The sequence below is a fragment of the Camelina sativa genome, chromosome 12 (genome assembly GCF_000633955.1).
Source record: "Camelina sativa cultivar DH55 chromosome 12, Cs, whole genome shotgun sequence".
Classification (NCBI taxonomy): Eukaryota; Viridiplantae; Streptophyta; class Magnoliopsida; order Brassicales; family Brassicaceae; genus Camelina; species Camelina sativa.
In genome coordinates, this window is record NC_025696.1 from 10,852,970 (window position 1) to 10,875,520 (window position 22,551).

A 22,551-nucleotide genomic window follows, 5' to 3' on the forward strand; every position below is an offset into this window, starting at 1 on the left:
TAAAGTAAAACACAAAATATAGTATTCGAAACTGTTGTTCCTTCCCCATCATGACATCTGTATATACCACAACAACAAATAAGGCTACGTTACATGTACCTTAAAAAAATCTTGTCTGTATTGTATATACTTATTTCTATGGACGATCGAGTAATGCATAATTTTTGTTTAGATCATCAGACTAATGATAAAGTACTGATGACGGGTACATATACGAGTAACGCAAAATTTCCTTGAATATTTTCGAAAAAATATTTTAAATAAAAATGGCTTTATAATTTTCTAAAACTGAAAGATAAGTAAAAATCGGACTGGGCAAGTTTTGGCTATTAGAAAATTTTTAAAAATGTAAAAGTCTTTAAAAGTCCAAACGGCTACTAATACAAATGTCTTGCCACTAAACCTTCTTGGTAATTTGTTAGAATTAATAAGAATTATATATATATATATATGTACATGTGTATTTAACAAAAAAAGAAATGAATATAATTTACTATTGTGGGAGAAAGGTGTGAGAAGGTTATATATAGGTGGGTGAGCTTTGGTAGGCTTTTGACAAAACTTGCAAGCTGTTGAGATTTTCCATCCTCAATAACTTTAGTTTTCCATCTCTCTCCCATCTCTCTACTCTCTTCTTCACATCCCCATATTACATAATATATAAAACACACATTATATATAGATTTAATATTTAAATGGGGAGGCAGCCATGCTGCGACAAGCTAGGGGTGAAGAAAGGGCCGTGGACGGCAGAGGAAGACAAGAAGCTCATAAACTTCATACTCACCAACGGCCATTGTTGCTGGCGTGCTTTGCCAAAACTGGCCGGTCTCCGCCGCTGCGGAAAGAGCTGCCGCCTACGGTGGACTAACTATCTCCGGCCTGACTTGAAGAGAGGCCTTCTCTCTAATGATGAAGAACAACTTGTCATTGATCTTCATGCTCATCTCGGCAATAAGTAAGCGTAATCATATATTAATTCCATATATAGACTCTATTTTTTCTTCTAATTCTTACGTAATGATTTGTGTCATATATCTATGAACGGAAGCTTTTTATGTTAAAATTCAAATTTTAACGTTGTAGCAAAAACTAGAGACTTAAGATAAACACTGGTTTGGACTTTGAAACGTGTATGTTTTTCGTAAAATACAAAGTCAAATGCATGTTATCCAACATGTTTAGTTTATGTATGTGTTATGTAAATTATGCCAAATAATAAATTAGATAGTTCCAAACAAGATGGTCAAATAAGTAGAATAATTTTTAGATTTGCATTTATTTTTCATTGAAATCAACTTCAAGACAAAGTAACGTCCTTTGCTTCCAAAGATAATGTTAACTTCATTTGTCAATCTTCTTGTGTTTATATTTCAGAAACATATCCACCAACACTTTATTAAATATTATATATTCTTGTGATTAATTTGTTTTTTTTTTAACCATTGTTTCTGTATTATAGGTGGTCTAAGATAGCTTCAAGATTACCTGGACGAACAGATAACGAAATAAAAAACCATTGGAATACTCACATCAAGAAAAAACTTCTTAAGATGGGAATCGACCCTGCGACCCATCAACCTCTAAACCAAGAACCTTGTAATACCGATAACTCCAAAACCATCTCATCGAATCCAGATGATGTCTCACTGGAACCAAAGACAACCAGCACAAAAACTTTAGAAATAAGTGGCACGACAACAATAGAGGACGAAAGCAGTAGCACGGTTACTGATCAAAACAGTTCGATGGACAATGAAAATCATATACTTGACAACATCTATAATGATGATGAGTTGTTTAGTTATTTATGGTCCGACGAAACTACTAAAGCTGAGGGCTCGTGGGGTGACAGTAATTATGGCGCCGTGGGTGGAACATTATGTGACAACAATATGTTCGGCACCGTTGCAGATTTTCCAATATGGTCACCCGAAGGAATCAACGACAAGGATTGGATGTTTCTCGACTATTGCCAAGACTTTGGCGTTCATGATTTTGGGTTTTGACTGTATTGCTATTGACATAGTGGCAACTCTATGGAGATGAGTCACAAGCATTAATTTATATACATATAAGTAGTGTACACTATATGTGTATAATATACACACACGCATACAAATCATAAATATATATGTAGTAGCATAAGAAAACCATGTAAAGCAGTAAGGGTGCAACGTGGTCTTCAAGTATTGTTAATTAGGGTATGGTGTAGGGGTTCGTCAAAGTCAAGAAAATACAAGTTTATTTAAATTTCTTTGGTTTTGTATTGTAAATTATTCACATAATGCCAAAAGGCTAAGAATGAAAATAATGTGAAGTTTTACGCTATCAATTAAGGGTGTGATTGGAAACACGTACAAGTGCGTATTTGAAGACTTTTTTACTTAGAGGCTTGGCTCCTTTTTTTTCTGGTTTATCATCATTGACCATGTATATATCTATTAATTTTCAACCATTTAAGATTTTATTGATGTGCAAAGACGATATGAGCCAAATCAATTTTACAAATAAGTATGAATATAGTATGTGGTCTGAATTAAAATAGCGATTGTAGTCAAGTCAATTGTTGGTTTTGATAGTGAGTATAATTTTTGTTGATAATGTCAATGTATACTACCACAGAAGTCCGAATTTACATATATTTATACAACGTATGAAAGTAACCCATGATCATCTAAGACCCATTGGTCTTGCCGTAAAACAGTTTGGATTTTCATATTGTTTTCAAATATGTCCCCGAACAGAAAATTCCTACCAATTTGATGAAAATAATATGAAATTTACCTTGTTGACGGTTACATTGATTTTCTTCTTTCTAAATGATCTTTTTTTTTTTCTTTTCTAAATGATCGTTTATTTTCGTTGTTGGCCAATATTTCTATTCATCATCAATTTTTGTATTCAATCACCCTTTTTGGATTTGAACTCAAGACTATGAGACACAACACAACTAATGTAAAATAGTAAACTAGATATGATCTGAGTTTTGCAGAGAGTTAGAGAAGCAAACTGTTTATTCAGAGATACCCAAACTCAATTCTCTTCTTTGTATAATAAATACTATCAATTAAGTTAAATAGTATCTTAATTGTTTGTAGAATCAACTTCATAGTTTTTAGCCTTTTCTGTCAAACCCATTTGAAATTAGATGATAGTAGTACTAGCTACGACTACGAAGTTAAATGTGAATGTAACAAACCGTCAACACTGGACTTATATTTTGGTCTCGACAACTTTGTCAACGAGCCTATAAACAAAGAGTTCAAATTTCTCCTTCTTCTTCACATTAAATTCCCTTGAAAAATTAATTCCATGCAAGAATTCGATTCATAAAATATACTATATAGTCAATACTAAGTGTAGAGTGGACCCTTGTTTAATAGAATTATTGGAAGTGTCGTATGAATTTTCGGATAACACCAATACCAAGTGTACCCAATCTTATTCTTAATCAAATTACAAGTTACAACTTAAAAATAAACAACTACACTTGTATTCTTTTAGGACCGTGGTCTTTGACAGACCCACCTGCCAAATTCCGCAAAATATCTTTATTGGTGGGTATGAATGGAGTAAGTTAATCCATTTTAATACCCTTACAACTTACAAGTGACGAGGTAGAGCTGATCCACTTAACACCCTTAGAAGGGAAGGGCCAAAATGCAGTCATCCCACCAATTTGGAGGAATCTTGACAGCATCCAAGACATTACTAAACAACCTTCTGTTAAACTGAGCTCATAGAATTCAAAACAAATATGGGTGCACACGACAAAGTTACTATCACCATTTGTGGCCTGAGCCCATTAAAGCAAAACGGTTTGCTTTGTAAATCTTCCAATGTAAAATTCTAAAAGAACAATTCCCATCTGATGTTCCGACCAAGTATTCAAAACACAGGAAGTGAAAAACGAAAAAAAAGATGTAAATTACTAAAGAAGGGAACATAGTTTAGCTTCTATTCAAGTTCTTCTCTGCAACGAAAACATAAAACGAAAAAGATTCTCCAACATATCTCTCAGCTCACGCAATTAAACACAGTAATGGCAAAGAGAATAAAACTAGTTATTTTGTTTACTTGGGACCTCCTCCAAATTTGCCCATCATCTTTGCAATCACCGGAGCCACCTTGGGATTCGCCTTATGCTTCGCTAGATTCGCAGGGTTCTTCATCACTGTTAAAACATTCAAACAATGTTCAAGACTCAAACATACTCAAAACATTAGGGTAGTAACATCAACAACAACATTTAAGTCGAGTCATACCATCTTGAAGAGCAGCCATGACTTCTGGATCGCTAAATGCCGTCATGAGCTCAGGATCCTGCTCACAAATATCATCAAACCAATCTCACAAATTCAATACCTTCTATGACAATATACGTAGCTTCATGAAGTATAGATTTTGGTCATTCACAAATAGTCACACTTACGTTCAAAATTTTGCTGAAGTCCATACCACCCGGCATACCGCCTGCACCTGGCATACCACCACCCATTCCTGGCATACCACCGCCCATTCCTGCTGGCATACCACCACCCATTCCTGGCATACCACCACCCATTCCTGCTGGCATTCCACCGCCCATTCCTGCCGGCATACCTCCTGGGAAACCACCGGGCATACCACCCATACCTCCTGGGAATCCTCCAGGCATACCTCCAGGGAATCCACCGGGCATACCTCCTGGGAAACCACCTCCTGATGGTCTGCTTGATGATGACTGTTCTTCTTTCTTAGCTTTATCATAGGCAGCCTTGCAGAAAAAGAGACATGGATAAGCCCCAAAGGATCTAAAACAAATACTAACACTAATGTTATCAAAAGACTACTCTGATCGACTACATGGTCAACGAAGCTACCTGTGCTTCAGCACGGCGACGTAGCCTATCACGCTCAGCCTTTTTGTCCTCTCTTTCCTTGCGTAATCTGTCATACTTTCTACGGTGTTCCTCAAGCTTATGAGCATTAGGTTCAACCTGAAAATATGAAGAAAAGTTTGTAACTGAATCATGCTAATGCATTGTTTATGAATCCAAACAGAAAAAGAAAAAATAAACAGACAATCCCGTGCATACCTTCTTGAGCACAGCACTAATTTCCTCATCATAGTCTATCGTAGAAGCAAGGTGAAGGTCTTTCGCAGCCTCTGCCCATTCTCCAAGCATGGCACGAGCCATTCCCCGTGATTTGTATCCCTTGGCAGAATCAGGATTAATCTGCGATCTCAAACGCAAAAAGATTCAATACCATCACTAGAACACAAAAATGGCGGAGAAATGATAGAACACTCTACCTCCAATGCAGCGTTTGCATCTCGAATAGCAGCGTTTGGCTTCTTCAACTTAATGTAGACGCTAGCTGAAACACATAGATAAATCATCAGGTACATAAACCCATCTGATGGAAGTTATAATGTACAAAACACAGCTTGTACTCACCCCTGTTTCCATACATAATAGCTGAAGTCGGATTCAAAGTAATTGCCTGAGTTAAATGCTCAATTGCTTCATCAAAATTTCCTTCAGAAAGGGCCTCCATGGCTTTGCCCTTAGCTTCTTGAGCAGCTTCACGATTCTCATCAGTCACCTCCACTGATGAATCCCCCATCTGTATTAAAAACCAAGAGAGTCAAGAGATATATAAAAACTGAGAGAAATTAGTAAACCAAAAGCTGAGGTTTTTGCTTCTGTTCAGCCATCACCATACCTTCTGAGGAGGATCATTATCAGGTTCAACAGTGTCTCCTTCAAGCTCAACATCAGATTCAATAATCTCATCTTCCTCTTCTTCTTCCTCCACTTTAGGTTTTAGTTCTTCAGTTTCCTCCATATCATCATCACTCTCTTCAACTACGAAACTCCTCTGTTAAACAAAAAAAAACAATCAAATCAAAAACAAACTCTTCAACAGAACACAAACACATTCAATTTACATCAAACATTAACAATGGTATAATACCGCTTTAGTGTCTTTGTCTTCTTGAGGTATCTTAGCACCAAGACTGAAATCATATAAATTCCAAAACAAATTAGCCTCACACAGATCAAAGGTAAACACTTTTCACCAAATCCAAGAGATTAAAACTAAAGACAGGGACTTTCATATACAAGAGGGTAAAGGGTTTAACAAATTCCACCTCCACAACAGATTAAAGCGAGAGATCAGAGCATATACACTTTATACAAACATGGACTCAAATCAAAGATCAATACTTTACTGAATCTACTAAATTCTAAACCAATACAAATACAGATGAAAACTAAAGGCATAAGAAAGAAAAACGATTAGATCGAAGCAAACGAGGAAGTACCTCTCGAGGTAGTCGCGGAAGAAGGAGAGGGAAGGAGTAGAGAGAAGGGAAGGGTCAGACTTGCATTGGTCGATGAAGTCCTTGAGCTCGCTAAGCTTCGTTGCATCCATCTTTTTTTTTGTGAGAAACTTGCTTCCGATCTGCGAAAGAAAGATACAAAGAGTGTTTGTTTAGGTCTTTGAGTGTTAAAAAGTCTCGACTTTTTCTTTATAAGTCTCTCGTTGCTTTCGATTTCGAGAGAGAGGTTTGGGGGAAAAAAGGGAAGTGAGAGAATAAAGAAGGGTTTCTTCTAGTATCTTCTTCTCTTTCTTATGTTTACGGATAAGCATCGCCTGATTTGGACCGGCTATTGCTTTTATTGTTTCCGGAAGGGATAAAACAAAATTGAACCAAACCAAACAGAACCGAACCAAAAAGTTAATCAATCTGGTTTAAACCATTTCACTATTCTTCAAAATCACGTTTGCTTTTACGTGCTTTGGTTAATGTTAGTTTTGGTTTAGATTAAATTCAATTTGGTTCTAGTTAGAAAAATCAGGGCCGGCTCAAAAATTTATTGGGCCTGGTGCTATAATTAAATATTTGTAGGCTAAATATGTAACATTTGAAAACTTTGGACCCTTTTTGACAATTATTCGATATTTTAGGACCTTCAAATGCAAAGAAAAAATTGTTAAAAAGTTGGGACCCGGTGCGGTTGCACACTCCAAGAGCCGGGCCTGAGAAAAATATAACTTTAAAATATAAAATAATTTATACTACAACTACTGTATCATACAGTCTGTATGTATTTAACATATGAAAAGTAAAAAAGAAAAAAATTTCCAAATTTGTTTCATTTTTAAATCTTTAAATTGTACAATTGAATAGCTATTTTATTTACCAGAAGATATGTTTTTTTTTCTTTAAAAGTTCCTATTTTTTGTTGGAAGCATTTGTTGTTCTTTAAAGTTTTTTAGTCACCTTTTTATTCATTTAATCATGTTGAATTTGCTTTTAAATGATTGAACAAAATTATACTCCCTCTGTTTCATAATAAGTGTCATTTTAACACTTTGCACACAAATTAATAAAACATATTAAAATATCTTTTATACCCTTAAAAATAAAATTGACTCTTGATATTCTTCAATGAATATGAAGTTAAAATTATAAATTTATGCTTAATTTTACATTGAAAATCTAAAATGACACTTATTTTGAAACAAAAAAATCAGGCTAGAATGACACTCTTTGTGAAACAGAGGAAGTACTATCTTCCAACCGATTGAAGACTTCAATCTATATTTGAAGTTGAACTATCAATATAATTAAATAAAAGTTTAAATTCAATAATAAGATTCATAATTTCATATATTCACAAAAATTCACACCTCATTTTTCTAGTTGGGTGTTTCGGTGGCCATTATAAGTCCACAAAATATAATTACGAAAAAATAAGGTTAACTCAAAATAGACAATATATGATAAACAAAAACGGTTAGTCAAAAATCTAATATTTATGGAAAAAATAATTATGAAATTAATTATAAAATCAAAATTACCCTATATTTTTGGAAATGGTTTAAAGTTTAAAGTTTGCTTCCATAATAATCAAAAAAATTTAAATCGAAAATTATATATATATATATATATATATATATTATTTGGGAGCACACTTAGGGATACCAAAAAAAAAAAGCATGACATATATTCATGTTGCCAAACAGGTTCAATTACTTATATAATTAAAAATAAAAGAATAAACAATATATGGTAAACAAAAACTGTTAGTAAAAAATCTAATATTTATGGAAATAATAATTACAAAATTAATTATAAAATAAAAATTTCCCTATATTTTTGGAAATGGTTTAAAGTTTAAAGTTTGCTTCCATAAAAATCAAAGAATTTAAATCAAAAATTATATATATATATATATATATATGTAAACATATTTGATTTGATTTTAAATTGTGAGATATTTACAGAAATAACAAATCAATTTAATACAATTAAATAGAAACAAATAATCATATATCTATAATATTAATTAAGGAGCACATTTAGAGATACAAAAAAAAACAAAAAGCATGACATATATCCACCAGTTAAACAAACAATCAGAAAGTTTCATTTAAAATAATTAATTACAAAGTTATATTTTGAATCTGTAATTTTTATGAATGCAACCTTTACAACTTTGAATTTTTTTTATTACTTCTACATGATCAAATTGAATTGCATATACTGTTTTGACTCATTTTTTTTTTTTTTCTTTTATTTTTACCAAACTAATAATAATATTAGTTTTTATATATTTTTAACTTCATTTTATTTTATCAATACTTATTATAATGAACTTCTATAATTATGGCTCCTAAAGACTTTGGGTTGAATTAAATTAGACAAATTTATGTTTTCTGTCAAAATTTATATATTATAGGTCTTCTCACTATTTTTAATAAATTATCTAATATAAACAATTTAAACAAAGTGAAGTGACCTTAGTGCAGTGGCATGAGGTAAGTCCATTTGTAGAAGGCACCATCACACTCGGGATCGAGTCCCGGCTCATACGAATGTAGGAATTTGGCTAATGGGCCGGCAGTTGTGGCCCAATGGTTGACAAAAAAACAATTTAAACAAATTATAAAAAAAAAAACTGCACAAAAATGCGGGTTGGTCCATAGGTTTACTTCACATAAATTAACCCCAAATAATTTTAGTTTTACTAATACATAATTGTAAAAAAAAAAAAAAGAAGTGAAGTGACCTTAGTGCAGTGGCAGGAGGTAAGTCCATTTGTAGAAGACACCATCACACTCGGGATCGAGTCCGGTTCCTACGAATATAGGAATTTGGCTAATGGGCCGGCAAGTTGTGGCCCAATGGTTGACAAAAAAAAAAGGAAGATCAGATACGAGATGGGAACAGGTAATCTAAAAATATATATATTATATAAACTATTTTTCATAGAAAAAAGAATAAGAAATAAATATATCAAGATGAGATTATAAAATTACGATAGTTAATTTATACTTTATTTGAATCCAAAATTTATGGTGAATCGGTTATTATTTCAAACGTTTATAAATTTGATGAAGGTAAACCAATATAAGTTTATGTTATAAATGTTATACCAAATAATTATATTTACATATAAAATGTTATGTGGATGTGAATCTTTTACCTACTTCCTTATTTGTTGGACTAAAATATACAATCTTAAATTGATAAAATATTATTAAAACTACGGTTATAAGATAAAAAAAGGGACATACCGTATATGGGATGAGACGGGTTCCAGAAACACATAAACGGATCTGTATACTATCTTTCTCTTACTATTTTTTAATGTACTTAAATCTAATCATTTTCTTTATAAGCCAAACTGAAAATAAATTAGTACAAAGTTAGATTATGAATGTTAATAACATTTTTAACATTCATAATTACAAATGTAACTCCGCATAATCCAAACTTAATTACAAACTTAGTTCTTTTAAAATTACCCCCGCACGTATGTGCGATTCCAATCCCAAGTTTGCTTTTAAATGATTGAACAAAATTATACTATCTTCCAACCGATTGAAGACTTCAATCTATAAATCTAATCATTTTCTTTATAAGCCAAACTGAAAATAAATTGGTACAAAGTTAGATTATGAATGTTAATAACATTTTTAACATTCATAATTACAAATGTCACTCCGCATAATCCAAACTTAATTACAAACTTAGTTCTTTTAAAATTACCCCCGCACGTATGTGCGGGTCCAATCCCTAGTTTGCTTTTAAATGATTGAACAAAATTATACTATCTTCCAACCGATTGAAGACTTCAATCTATATTTGAAGTTGAACTATCAATATAATTAAATAAAAGTTTAAATTCAATAATAAGATTCATAATTTCATATATTCACAAAATTCACACCTCATTTTTCTAGTTGGGTGTTTCGGTGGCCATTATAAGTCCGTCACTGAGGCCCAAAATATAATTACGAAAAAATAAGGTTAACACAAAATTAACGTTAGATGCAATCATATAAACGCATTGTTTTAAGTTGGAAAAACGGTTTTTGCATACCTGAACAATTAAAATATGTTGAATTCATACATCGAACTATTGACTGTGCTTAAACATACATGCAGTTTTAAAATATTTGAATTTCATACATAAGCTTTTGATTTTGTACCTAAATATACATAAACTTTTGATTTTGTGCCTAATTATATATAAATGTGTTTAATGAGTAACTCTGTTAGTTTGTCCGTTAAATCGCTACGACTTGGAGTCCACGTGTCCAAAAATAATGAAACAACGTTTTGGATTAAGTTGAAAAATTAAAAGTTTTCAACTGAGCTACATACCACTGAGCTACATAAGTTTTCCTAACAATCATAACAAATATATATATATATATATATATATATATATAATAACAATGGTGGCCCATTATCTTCTCCCTAACCCTACTTCTTCCTCCTCTCGCCATTGTGGAGATGTGGCGGAACGTGTTGAGCGTAGCTGCCCAATTGAAGACAGCGAAGTCGTAATGAGCAAAGAGAGAATGGTGACGGAGCTTCGAACGGAGGAACCTGAGGAGAATTTGTGGAGTTAGGGTTTCGTGGTGACTGGTGAGGGAGATTGTTCTCAAGGAAATTGTCGAAATTGGAGTGCTTGGAAGATGGAGAGAGAGTAAGAGTCGGAGGAATTGAGGTCTAAACCCTATAAAATCTAGAACCAGAAACGCTTATGGTGAAGAAGATGTCGGATTAGGGGGAAGAAGATGGACCGTCATTGTGAAATATATATATATATATATATATATATATTCGTTGCATTTAGTAAAAGTTTATGTAGCTCAGTGGTATTTAGCTTCCATTTGTATGTCAAAGGTCAAGGGTTTGATGGTAGCTTTAGCCATTTTGGTTCAATTTTAATTTTCCAACTTAATACAAAACGACGTCGTTTCATTATTTTTGGACAGGTGGAATCCATGTCATAGTGACTTAACAGAAAGATTAACAGAGTTACTCATTAAACACGTTTATGTATATTTTGGCACAAAATCAAAAGTTCATGTATGCAATTCAAATATTTTAAAACTGCATGTATGTTTAAGCACAGTCAATAGTCTGATGTATGAATTCATCATATTGTAATTATGCAGATATGTAAAAGCCGTTTTTCCGTTTTAAGTTCACAAGAGTTTATTTAATAAAAATGAAGAAGAAAAAATTACGTAAAAAAATAAATAACTATAAATTAGAACATAACGAAGACCAGACTTGCAATCAAGCCAAAAACAGCCATTGATGCAGCAATCTTGTTTGTTGCTCCTCCGTTGACCTCACTCTTGCTATTGTCTTTGCCATTGCTGGTGGAGCTGCTGTTACTGCTGCTGCTTCCGGTTTCTCCTCCTTTGACACAACAAAATTAATCAAAATTTATTAATTACTTTGAACGCACTTGTATTCTTATTTCAAATAGCATTATATAATGTAATCTGATCTCAAAACTCTGTGGGTTTGCAATCTCATCCCCCACACGTCACTCTTATCAAGTATCTTAATAGTTTTGTGACGTTGTTGGACGTGTATCATGTGTTTTAACTTTTAAGTATAATTTATTATAACGTTCCAATGTAAACATCTTAGGAATTGCATTCTACCTTATAGAAAATGATAATTATGTTCAACGTATAATGTAAATGCATAATTCGTGAAAGTCAAGTTGCAATTTCTAATGGATTTTTTGAATCACATTTTAACAAGAAAAAAAAAATTAAAATATATAGTAATGGTATATATATGCCTTTACCTACATAACTGAATAACATGCATAATTGTATATCATCATAAGAAAGAAAAAGAAAAATCGACATACCTTTACCTGTACCGTCGCAAGAGTATTTGTTGAAAACGCCACATTTAGTTGTGATTCCGGCGGAGTAAGGTCCGGTAATGTTCACAATCGTCGGGTTTGCAATGTAATTATCACAAAGGCAAGTGACTTGCGTTGTGGTTGCGGATTTGAGATCGTTGCAACATTCTTCCGTTGGTGTAACTCTAACGGTTCCAAAACACTTATCGAGCAAGTCAGGCATCACCGTGGCACATTCAGGAGTCATATTTGGAAACATCGGTGACACCGGCTCAGCTAACAGTGGAGCAATCGCAACCGCTAGAAACACAACCGCTGCAACCGATGAAATTTGGTTAGGGTAAGCCATTTGATTGTCTCTAAAACGTTTTTGTTTTTTTCTATTATTTCACTTTGTTTTTTGTATGTGACTTCTCAAAAACTTCATTCACGTATATATAGGAGTCGTGGCATGTATACATTATTGATTCATCAGTCAATGATTTCTCCTTTATTTTATTTTATTTTTATTTTTTTCATAATCCTTGTTTTATATATATGCATATAGTTGACCAAAAAACCTGCGACTTTCTTTCTCTACCCATGTTCCTCGAAAACTACCTGTTTTTTTGAGGATGAATATTATAATGTTATGATACATGTTCATGTTTAACTGGAGAGGAATGAAAATCAAATTATAATTATATAAAATGGAATGGAATGGAGTGGACGGCGATGACAACTCCAAGATATGTTTTCATTAATATAAACCAAGATTCTCACGATCATACAACTAATTATTAGTAATTTTTATCATGTATTATAATAAAACTGATAATTCATTGAGATGGAACGACGGTTCTTTCTATGTAAGTATAAGTAATGTTGGTTTTTTTTTTTTGTTAATAAGTAATGTTGGTTTGTTGACACTGTTTTACTACTGGACATTTCAGACCAAACTCTTCCAGTGACAGTAATAATATATATTTTGCTGATTCATAATATATATATATATATATATATATAACGAAATTAAATTTATGGTGGAGCATTTGTGTGTATATAGGACGTCCGATTCACATTGTTGAACAAAATCGTTGATCTCTATTACCTTTTTAGCCATCCATGCCTTGCACGGTTGCACCTTCCTGAACCCAAGTGAACCAAATATATACACTGATTTGATTAACGAGCAAACACATATTGAACGAAGCAAAACCATACAAATTCCGCGATTTATTCAACCGTGTTTTGGTTTATAAAATATTTTGTTTTAACCTAACCAAGAACAAAATAGAAACTCTATTTTGGGTAATAACCAAAATCGAGCGAGTGTGGTATACGCGCGTGCGATTTTTCTCCCAAAACCTCTGCCGCTTGAATCCTAGATCTGTTGTGCGTCTCGCCTCTCCGGTCATCGGCGCTCCTCGCCGTGACCGCGAGAGGGCCCCCAGTTTCTCCGATATACGGTTAGGTTCTTTCCGGTAGGCGATTTGACGAGTCTGACACCGGAGCTTTGTGGTTTGGCTCATCGGAGGCTCCATCTGTAGAAGAAAAGGCGTCGGCTTACCTGAAATTTAACTTTTGACTTAGGCGACTTCACCTCCTCGGTTCTCTCGCGCATCCTCCGGTTTGTTTTGAAGACGACAAATCTGATGTTGTGAGGCTCCTCACGGTGCTATCTTGGCGATGGTCTTGCGCTTCGTGGCTGTCGCGTAGCTGCTCAAGCGGCGGTTGGTTTTCTTCTCTAGCGAGTGGTTTGGTGGGGGTGGGGTTTTCTATCAGCTCACCTCTCCTTCCTGTTGGCGTGCGGTGGCTCTTCTACAGTGGTGGTCCGACGGTGCTCTGTTTCTCCGTCAGGCGCAGGGATGCTTCGGCTTTCTTTCCCTCTGCGGCTACCACTTGTCTTCACCCTCTGTGTCTTTTCTCCCGCCCCGTGTTAGTAGTCGTTGGTTTCCCTGGCTCGCTTTGCCTCTGTCGAGTGTTTGATGCATTAGGCCAGGTTGTTAGTGCTTTGGAATCAACCTCCGGATGTTTCGATCTTCTGCTTCTGTCTTCACTGAGGGTTTTGGGCTAGCTATGTCTATCATTTGTTGTGGCTTGTCTTATAGGGCCGGCTTCTCTAACTTCTTCAAGTCACATTCGACTTCATTCCTCAGCTCATCTCCCAAGCCAAAGGTGTTGATTGATGATGATGACTGGTACTTTCCGAGACTTGTTTTGCTTCTGCAGGTAACTTGTGAGTTTCGTTTTGGAGGGAGTTGTTGGCTCTGCTTGATCAAGGGTTTGAGGCTTCCCGGCGTCGCGGTAGCTAGCTGTATCTCCATGCATCTCCTTAACATGTCACACCTGTTTTTCGCCTTAGCGCTCAAGTTAATTGCTTCCTTCGCCGCAAATATCTTCGGCCTTTGTTCCAGCCTCTTCGGATTAGTGTGTCCCTAGTTTCAAGCTTCGAAAAATCTCAAAGTGTTTTTAGTGTTTGATCATGTGAGATGCTGGTGCTAGTATGGCTTTTTGCGGATGTGAAGTTGCTAGGCTCTGTACTACTGACTCCAAAGGGGGCTTAGGATGGACTTAGTAGAGTGAGTAAGCATTGCCTGCCTCATTAAGCTCGGTGGTTTCACAGTCACTTGCTTGTCTCGGGCTACCATTGAACGGACTGCTTCCTTGCTACTCGATCAAACGCTTTGCATCTTTGTCATATTTTTCATTGTTGTTTTGATTTCTAGGCTCTCTTTAGGGATTCGTTTTTATCTTGCATCAAACTGTCTTCTACCATTATCATTATGCTAATGGTTTGAATTTGATGATTTGGTGCAAGAATGTGGTATGCTTCCATGTTTTTTATTCTTTTTTTGGCATGGGACCATGTAATAAGTTATGCTTAATTGTGTAACTCAAACTTTCATTGTGAAATGAATATTTACATTCTTATCAAAAAAAAGATCCATAGGAGGTCGGAGACTGTGACACCCTGGTTTGCGGATATGTTTGAAAGAATATATTTGGCCATCTATGCCACCAAAGAGCATTTATCTTTTCGATTAATGATCCTGAGAGAACTCCAGAGTTAAGCGTGCTTGAGCTGGAGTAGTTTCAGTAAGGATGATCTTTCGNTTACGTACTTTTGCTTCTCCTTCATGAATATATATTTTTCTCTCTCCAAGATATATTGATTTTTCTCTCTTCTCATGCAAGAAACCAATTCGTCAAACATTCTTTGATAACTAGTAAAAAAACTTAAACGAGATATATATTTTTCGCCCTCCAAGGATCAGTTTCCCCGGCCCACTCCACTGGTAAGTCAAGAAGATCACAAACCCCACAGGAGAAAAATACATAAGTTCACTATTTTTGTTGGCGATTTGGCTCCGGACGTTACACTTTCTATGTTGTATATGGTCATGTATAACTCTGTTACGGATGCCAAAATTTCTACTTACTAAGATAGTGGTCGGTGTAGGGGATATGGCATCGTCGCTTTTGCAAATAGGTTTGAGCAACAACGTGCCATGACAAAAATGGAAGGGTTTGTTTTGTCAACCAAGCCAATCAAGGTTACCCTGCCATCAAAAACTTTATATATATCTAGTTTCTTGTGATACACATTAGAAGTTTTGTGTAGGTTTTTTACTTTAGTTATGTATGATTATATGTTCTTATTGAGAGTTGAAATCTTGTCTCAACTTTTTCGAATCTATATTAAAATTGTTTGAAGTACATTTTGTGCACTTTTTTTTTTAGTAAATGATTTCCACCAATAGCATTGTCTTAGACACAATTAATCAATAGTTTGTCAATAAAAGATAGAAAATCATCATACCAAACACAATTTACTTGTAGCAATCCATAATAAACTTTAAGTTGATAGTATTATTTATGTGTGTACATATATTTGTTTAGGAAAATATGGAAGAGGAGAAAGAAGATAGACTTCACGAATGAGAGGAAATTGATGGATTTAATGAATAGTTGGGACTATGTTCCTTCTTATGAAAACAAAGACGGTGATGGATCGTTTGGCTAATGGCCGTACGTCTTAAACCTTCTTCCTTGATTACTTACGCATTAATTCAAGCTTACCTTCTTCGTTGCATTTACATTGTTTCTAATAATTAGTAACCATTAATTATCAGAATTTTAATAATTAGTAACCATTATCAGAATTCTCGTTAATACTTGCAAGCGTTTACATCTCATGAAAGGATCTGACGCCATTAATTGGTCTCGGTATGTATTTTCTACCAATGATTAAATTTTGGTTAAAGTATTGTATCCATTGAGTAAATGAAAGCTTACGTCTTAAACTAAATAGTTAAAATATAGCTTACAGTTAAGTAACATACTTTTACTTAGTATAACGTACACAACCGCAAAACGTCGCCCAAACAGTTTAATTTGCTGTCTTGATCGTTTAAGACGACGTATACGTAAAGATTTAAATTTTTCTTCTTTTTCTTACGATGAAAGACATTGTCTAATTTCGTTTGATTGTCTGTGTTTTGATCTGAATTTGATATATAGATATAATTAGTTTATATGGTATTATGTGTAATGAACTTAAGTTTAATATTTTAGACATTTGTAATGGAAAATGTTTTATAATTTGAACTTCTTATATATGTGTTTGCCTTTATATAATTTTGGCCAAAAATGTGTATATTCTATATAAGAAAGATGTGATTTTCATTCAACCAAGGAAGCTTTATCCTCAGATTACTTCTCTTTAATATTCTCTTTAGTGGTCAATTATTTTTTGAAGGCAAAACTTTATTCTTTTGGTTCATAAAATGTCTTCAAACTAAAATAGCGATCGAGTCGGCATATATATATGGGCCCTAGAAGGTTTATTTATTTATTTATTTATTTATTTATTTTGTCAAATAGAAGAATTATTCTAGTAGTAAAAAAAAAAATGTATGCAAATAATATGATTTGAGGGTTTGAACATCCTTTTATATCATCATAATTCTTTTATTATATAAGAATTTAGAAGGTAAAATTGAAATAAATTAAAAGAACAGACTTGCAACCAATCCTAAAAGAGCCATTGCTGCAGCAATCTTGTTCGTTACTCCTCCATTAGCGTCGCTTCCTTTGCCACATAAAATCAAAACCAATTAATTACCGTAATATTACCACCACATCTCTTGTTTCAAATCTCACTAAATCCATGGATTTTATATTCTCGCCTTCCTTTGATCACTGATTCTAATAAATTTGTGATCATGCCAATGGTCATCATTCTTGATTGTCGTAATATATATATGAATAAAGTAATATAGATATGTGTAACTACAAGATACCATGCATAACTAAATCACACAAGATTAAAACTTTCGTATTTTGATAAATAAGAAAATCAAAGTAAGTACCGTCGCATGCGTATTTGTCGAGAACGCCACATGCAATGCTGACTTGGTTGAAGTAAACTTTGGTGATGTTGGCGTATAGAGGATTTGGATGTACAATGATATTATCGCAGAGACAAGTCACTTCCGTCTTGCTCGCCGTTCTGAGATCCTTGCAACATTCTTCTGATGGCAACGCACTCATCGTTGCGTAGCAATTTTGGACAATTTCAGGGATTGCAAACGGGCAAGCCGATGTCTTCGTCTTTCGTGGTGGCTTTCCCTCCGTCCACTGAAGAGCTGTCGATAGAAACAGCACTGCTGTAACCGCAACCGTCATTATGTTTGTGTACACCATTTAAATGACTATATATTAGCCCACTTTTTGTTTTTGTTTTTTCCTATGTGACTTCTCAAAACTCAAAAATACATTATCATACATATATAGTAAGTCCTAGAATAGTGGAATATTACATTATTGATACTATTAATCAATACAAGAAAATATAATTTTCTCATGTTAATGGTCTGTCCATTATTACCCACCATATATATTCATTTAGATTTTTTTACCCTTTCAGAATAAGATTCCGGCCAGCAAAGATACTGCGCCAAGCATGTTTGGCCTTGAACCCACTAGTACATATTCAACCATATGTACTACTAGTGGAAATATATTTGCCCTGCAAGTCTTCGCTTGTAGAAGGGTTCTCACGTAGTGTTGATACATGATACAAAACTGCTGATGTATTTTGAATTGATCAAGTGCTCATTATTTGTTGTCTTTATTTAATCTGACTTGATCAAGTAGTTTCTAAAAGTTGTAACTAAATTATTTTGTGGATGAGTAAAAAACAATCATAGCATTATTACATTACAAAAACATATGTGAATATCTTTTATAAACATCCCAGAAATCGCAGAATTACATAGAATTTGGAAGGCCAAATTGAAATAAATTAAAAGAAGAAACTTGCAACCAAACCAAATAGACCCATTGATGCAGCAATCATGTTCGTTGATCCTCCGTTGGCGTCTCCTCCTTTACCACGCAAAATCAAATCAATTAATATACATCCACAATTAACTTTCAACATATTTATATACGTAAAATTTTCAATTATGGCATAAAAATGAGTTTTGATATATGTACAACTTAAGTTGTACTTGACAAAGTTAGGATTTTAATTATGAGAGAACATAGTAGCTGAGTTCTACCTCATAATATGAATATATTATGATAATCATGTTCTTAACTTGCGTACTAATTGATATGCAAACTTTTATATTTAATACAATAACATGCATAATCAGCTATCTGAAACCAAAAAGAAAAACCATGCGTCATCGATCGGTTAGGATGGTATATCTTTAATTTTGTTCTATTGAAAACATAACATATAGTTTGAACTTTGAACAATACTAAAAAAATGACAAATCATGCAAAAACAGAGACTAAATCTACAATTCTTTTTTTTCTTTTACAAAAATAATTTAAATATAACCACCAAGGAGAAGAAGAAGAAGAAGCGAGAATATTAAAGTAGGTACCTTTACAGGCATATTTCTCGAAAACGCCACAGGCCTCGTGGACTAGGTCGTAGCGAGCTTGGGTGACGCTAGCGTTGGAAGGATGTGCAAGGAAGTTGTCGCAGAGACAAGTCACTTGCGTGCTGCCCGCCGATTTGAGATCAGTGCAGCATTCTTCAGATGGCTTCAAATCCAAATTAAAGTAGCAAAGTTCGATGATGTGTGGGAGATCCGCCAACGCACACACAGGATTCAGCTTTGGCATTGGCGGCATAGACTGTGCATCCGCGATCGTAACCGCTAGAAACAGCACCACTGTGGCAACCGCAGCCGCTGCCTTAACTTTGTTTGTGTAAGCCATGATCGCCGGCAAAAACAAAGGTTTTAATATTTTTCTATTTGTTTTTGATTGACTAGTGATTAGCTCCCTTTTTTTTTTCTGTGTTGTATGTGACTTCTCCAAAGTACATTATCATATATTTATAGAGTTATGAACTTATTTTGATATAACTAAAATAACATATTAACATTAGTCGTGTTGTTTTGGCTTCACAATGTTGACCAAATGTGTACGACTTTCTTATATGGCATTTGATTTGTTGATCTGTTCGGAGAATATATATTATTTTATTTTATTTTTAAAGTAGGGAAATGGACCTAAATTTCGGGTATGGCTTTTGTGTATTAAAACGTGAGAACCACTTCTTTTGTTACAACTTTATGCAAAACAAGAAAAAAGTGCCATTCTATTTCATGGAAAATGTAAAATATAATTTCCTTTTTTCTATATTAGTCCATTCGAATTTAACTTATGTTCGTTAGTGGGTTATTAATTTTGGAAGATTGTTAAAGCAAGAGAGGTGGAAACTATGTAGGGTATATATGCCTAATCTTTTTAAGTGTACGTTAGAACGTATGACACTTCTTATACGAAATTCAGTTATAAGATCAAAAAATAGGAAAAAGGTCAAAAACTTACAATAGTGAATTAGATTTGGTCTTTACAAAAAGAGGTACATCGGAAAATCAATGCTGTTGCCAGAAAAAGGGATCGGAACTTGCTGATAACCAATGACAGAGGCTCAAACACTAATGCCAGTGGGTGCAAGAACGACGGCTTTACGTCGGGAACACCAGATAAAAACCTTGACATAAGCAACCAAATTTCGTCGCACTTCTTCTCTGGTGATCCTCCTGACCCGCTACCGATCTTCCGGCATGCTCAAGCCACCGATCAAAGGCTCCGCGAAGACAGGTCCCAACCTAGCAACCTGCTCACTCAGAACTAACACCCCTCTTCAGATCCGGTCACGTGGAGGCAAATCCGTGGCAGCTAACAGAGGATGGTGGATCATTTCACCCTCCACAAACCAATACCCACGAAAGCCCAAGAGATAAACATTCTTGGCTAACCACCGCAATAAAGCAGCACACCCTCCTGTCTCCCACCGACTTCCGCCGCGAACCACAGCTTCGATTGGGTGAGTGAGCCCCGAAAGAAGCTCCACCGCGAGCAAACGCGACTTGATCAGAAGCTTCTTGACCCACCAAAAAATGAAGCCACAGCCGCATCGGGAAGGAGACACAACCACACCGCTGTCGCCGGAGAAGAAGACTTACCCACCACTGCCTTCTCCTTGCATTTTCAAGACCTCCATTAAGCGCCGCCCAACCTTACCTTTCAACGAACCAAATCCTACAACAAAGCCACGCCTTGGCTGGAGGAGAGAGGACCAGATCCAGCGTAAGAGATACCAAAAACCGATCCACGGAGTGCACAAGAAGCACTCCAGCTTGATGTCAATAGTATCGAATTATATTTGAGATCAACTGAGCTACTCCAGCTTGATGTCAATAGTATCGAATTAGTGTAATTTAAATATTTAGATTTTTAATTTATGAACCACATTCATTTAGGAAGCTACAAATCAATAAGACTTTAATCTTAAAATTTTATTTTGTATATTTATTGAATCTACAAAATATGTTAACAAATTCAAAATTTTAACCACATTTTTTTTATTACCTCACAGTGAACCTTGGACTAATCTATTCACCATCAATAATAATTCCCTTGTGTAACTTTAACTGGTTACTAACTAAAACCAACATCAAGAATATTGTACCTATATGCTTTTCCAAGACGAATATATGGAGTTTGGAGTAACATTTTATTCCGAACTACGATTTTTTCAACAAGTTAGATAACTTTCAAAATCATAAGATTCATAACTAGAGATAACCCCATGTCACAAAATAAATCTCGACCTACCCATGTTGATATGAGATTTTTATGATACGTGATAGGTACCGATGTACAGTATGTACCATACAAATCACTTGTATGAAATAAACAAAACAAACATAGATCTAGATTATACTGAATACGACAAACTGATAAAATAAAAATTATTTATCTCATTACAAATCTGTGTTTGAATAACATAGAAATTGTATGGGTAATGCGTATAACCTATCAACTTGATATTCACACAACTAAAAAAAAGAAGCTAAAACACTGTAAAAATAAAAGAGGTAAAGATTAGAGAATCTTAAAAGTTCTCTTCCGTCGGGAATGATCCCATGCGGCGATCCTCATCTGAACCTTTTCAAAATCCGATACACGACAAGGTATCATAATCCGACCCGGTTGCTCAAACCCGTAAACCCGCTCCGCCTGCTCCAGCAACTCTCCGAACAGAGGATGGTTAAAGTAAATCACCGGAACCACCACACGCCGCGTATCGTCGCCGGATTCCCCAACGTGAACCACTAAATGTCCTTTAGGAACCGCCGGCGTCTTCTGCTCGTCACCTAACCGGGTCTGACCCGGTTTCATTCCTCCTCCGCAGAGTCTATTAGCTCCACGACGGAGACACCGCCGTGCTAAATAGTAGATTCTTGTGACCGGGTTGAGAATTCCGGTTAGGCATTGGCGTTTCCCGGTTTGGTTTCTTCTACTTCGGATTATCCATTTGAAGATCTTGACAAATCTGTGTCCGATCTTGAAACCTCGGAGCCTCTTCATAGTTGTTTAGTAGATTCCCAAAAAAAACAGAGACTTAGGAAAAAAAAAAATGAAACCTTTTGGAGAAATTATGAAATGGGTTTGTTTAAAATTGCGTTTTGAGAACCGGGGAAGATGATCAGATCAAAAAAATTGAAACTTTGCTATATGTCTCTCTCTCTCTCTGTTTTGTGTTACAGTTCAAGATATAGAAGAAGAGTGATTTGATTCTGAGAACAGAGAGCAAAGCAATCTCTTTATATAGCAACTGAGGTGTGACCGTTGAATGGTTAATATGTGTGTCCGTGCGGTGTATACATGTGCATGATGTATTGTTTTCCAAATTTAACATGTCACTAATACAAGAAAAATATATTTTGTTTTTAAATGTAAATTCATAGCAATTTCTTTTAGTTCATTGTCGTTTTTGGAAGGATTTTTATTCATTGTAATGAAGATTGAGTTTACATTAAAAAAAAAAAAAAAAAAAAAAAAA

At 34.7% G+C, this 22,551-nt stretch overlaps 5 protein-coding genes and 1 pseudogene across 6 annotated transcripts; 1 reads left to right on the forward strand and 5 right to left on the reverse strand.

Moving 5' to 3' along the window:
• Positions 549-2,320, forward strand: LOC104731239 (protein ODORANT1-like). The gene is made up of 2 exons (XM_010450559.1): positions 549-958; positions 1,463-2,320. The coding sequence occupies exons 1-2, from the start codon at positions 696-698 to the stop codon at positions 2,007-2,009; spliced, it is 810 nt and encodes a 269-aa protein (XP_010448861.1). The 5' UTR covers positions 549-695; the 3' UTR covers positions 2,010-2,320.
• On the reverse strand, positions 3,844-6,603 carry LOC104731240 (FAM10 family protein At4g22670-like). The gene is made up of 10 exons (XM_010450560.2): positions 6,317-6,603; positions 5,965-6,007; positions 5,713-5,868; positions 5,445-5,613; positions 5,300-5,364; positions 5,082-5,222; positions 4,866-4,982; positions 4,436-4,759; positions 4,269-4,326; positions 3,844-4,177 (listed from the first exon to the last, which is right to left on the reverse strand). Exons 1-10 carry the CDS (start codon positions 6,424-6,426, stop codon positions 4,077-4,079), a joined length of 1,284 nt encoding a protein of 427 aa, XP_010448862.1. The 5' UTR covers positions 6,427-6,603; the 3' UTR covers positions 3,844-4,076.
• Positions 11,422-12,580, reverse strand: LOC104731241 (xylogen-like protein 11). Of its 2 annotated transcripts, none has more exons than XM_010450562.1 (2): positions 12,198-12,580; positions 11,422-11,725 (listed from the first exon to the last, which is right to left on the reverse strand). In XM_010450562.1, the coding sequence occupies exons 1-2, from the start codon at positions 12,535-12,537 to the stop codon at positions 11,571-11,573; spliced, it is 495 nt and encodes a 164-aa protein (XP_010448864.1). In that variant the 5' UTR covers positions 12,538-12,580; the 3' UTR covers positions 11,422-11,570. The 2 variants fall into 2 exon arrangements, with proteins under 2 accessions (XP_010448864.1, XP_010448863.1); XM_010450561.1 differs by having other exon boundaries at positions 12,192-12,580.
• Positions 17,498-17,858, reverse strand: LOC109127925 (annotated as a pseudogene).
• On the reverse strand, positions 18,363-19,536 carry LOC104731244. The gene is made up of 2 exons (XM_010450563.2): positions 19,070-19,536; positions 18,363-18,560 (listed from the first exon to the last, which is right to left on the reverse strand). Exons 1-2 carry the CDS (start codon positions 19,407-19,409, stop codon positions 18,478-18,480), a joined length of 423 nt encoding a protein of 140 aa, XP_010448865.1. The 5' UTR covers positions 19,410-19,536; the 3' UTR covers positions 18,363-18,477.
• On the reverse strand, positions 21,400-22,332 carry LOC104731245 (auxin-responsive protein SAUR36-like). Its single transcript, XM_010450564.2, has one exon. It carries the CDS (start codon positions 22,074-22,076, stop codon positions 21,591-21,593), a length of 486 nt encoding a protein of 161 aa, XP_010448866.1. The 5' UTR covers positions 22,077-22,332; the 3' UTR covers positions 21,400-21,590.